General features: G+C 63.8%; 1 protein-coding gene across 1 annotated transcript in view; it reads left to right on the forward strand.

Moving 5' to 3' along the window:
• The first annotated feature begins 1,297 nt into the window (after positions 1-1,297).
• Positions 1,298-1,548, forward strand: part of LOC116852371 — a 1,197-nt gene continuing 946 nt past the window's right edge. The window contains exon 1 of the mRNA XM_032832651.1: positions 1,298-1,430. Coding sequence (XP_032688542.1) covers positions 1,298-1,430 — 133 coding nt within the window. The remainder of the gene's footprint in view (positions 1,431-1,548) is intronic.

Here is a 1,548-nt window from a genome sequence, read left to right on the forward strand (position 1 = left end):
GTTGGCGGCAGCGCGTCATCCGGCAGGGTGACGGCAGCGAGAGCAGGGGCAACGGGCGCTAAACCACCACCGCCCCTTGCGCCCTCCCGGCCGCCGAAGAACTCCGCACAGCCAAAGGAGTCATGGTCGGAGGTGGTAGGGAGGAATCCCCTGAAAAGGGGCAGGGGAAATCTTCCCCTACCAGAAAAAACCCCCAGGGGAGCAAACAGTCCGGTAAGGGTAAGAATCTGCGGCCGCCCAAAACGGCCGCAATCACGGTGACCTGTCCTGAGGGCAAATACGCGGAGGCCCTCAGGACAGTGAAGAGTAAGGTCTCCCTCGGGGACCTGGGGATCTCCGCAATTAAGAATAGGCGTGCAGTAACGGGCGCGTTTATTCTGGAGATTCCCGGCCCCGACGGGCATCAGAAGGCCAATGAGCTGGCCGAGAGGATGCGGGCGGCGCTAGCAGACCAGCAGGGTGTCCGGGTCGACCGACCGGTAAAAAGGGCAGACTTCCGGATACGAGACCTGGAAGACTCGGTCACCCAGGAAGAGGTCTCGGCCGCGGTGGCGAGCGCTGCAGGATGCGAAGCCAGCGTGGTTAGGGTGGGGCCCATCTCAAGGCCCCCCAGGGGGATGGGAACGACTCGAATAACGGCCCCTATGGCCGTTGTCAAAAAGGTGGTGTCCTCGGGGCGTCTGAAGGTTGGTTGGGGGCTCGCCCGAGTGGAGCTGTTGGCGGCGAGACCCCTGACTTGTTACAGGTGCCTCGAGGAGGGCCACACTCGCAGCCAATGCGACAGCACCCAGGACCGCTCCGGGTGCTGCTATCGGTGCGGCGAGTGTGGCCACAAGGCGAGCGAGTGCACGGGGCAGATGGCCTGCCCCGTGTGCTCAAAGGACGGCCAAAAGGCCGTCCATCGTCTGGGCGGCGAGGCCTGTATCGCCGCCCAGAAGAAGAAGAGGAGGAAGGGAGGGAAGAGCGCCGCGGGGAAAGCCCGAGCCCCGACGAGCACCTCCCCTCCAGCGGCCAATGCGGCCGCAGTATTCCAGCCGGCTCCGCCGGCTGAACAGGCCGCGCTGGTTGAAAAGGAGTTCCCACCCCTGGGGCAAAGGAAGTCCAGGGAAGGGAGGGAAAAGGGGGGAAAGGGGGGGTCGGTCTCGGAGGGGCCTACGCCTCCGGCAATAATAACGGATGTGGAGATGGAGGAGTTGCCGGTAACAGCGGCGGTTCCTCCGCCGGTGGATGAGAGCGTTTTCTCATAGCCGGCGGAGGAGGAGGAGGTTTGCCTGGAGAAACAGAATATAGCCTAGAAATGGCCACCAAGCTTCTCCAGGCAAACATCAACCACTCCGCGGGGGCTCAGGACCTACTCCTACAAGCTCTCGCGGAGCGGGATGGAGGTCTGGCGCTCGTGTCGGAGCCCCATCACATCCCTCAAAGAGACAGTCGATGGCTGGGGCTCCGGCGCGAGCACCCGGGTGCCGCGATCTACTGGCGCCCGGGAGAGGAATCTCCCCACCCAAAGCTAATAAGGGCGGAGAGATATATCGTGGCGGCGGAGTG

Source organism: Odontomachus brunneus, unplaced genomic scaffold (genome assembly GCF_010583005.1).
Source record: "Odontomachus brunneus isolate Ranch 3 - 2012 unplaced genomic scaffold, Obru_v1 Obru_scaffold_220, whole genome shotgun sequence".
NCBI classification, from domain to species: Eukaryota; Metazoa; Arthropoda; class Insecta; order Hymenoptera; family Formicidae; genus Odontomachus; species Odontomachus brunneus.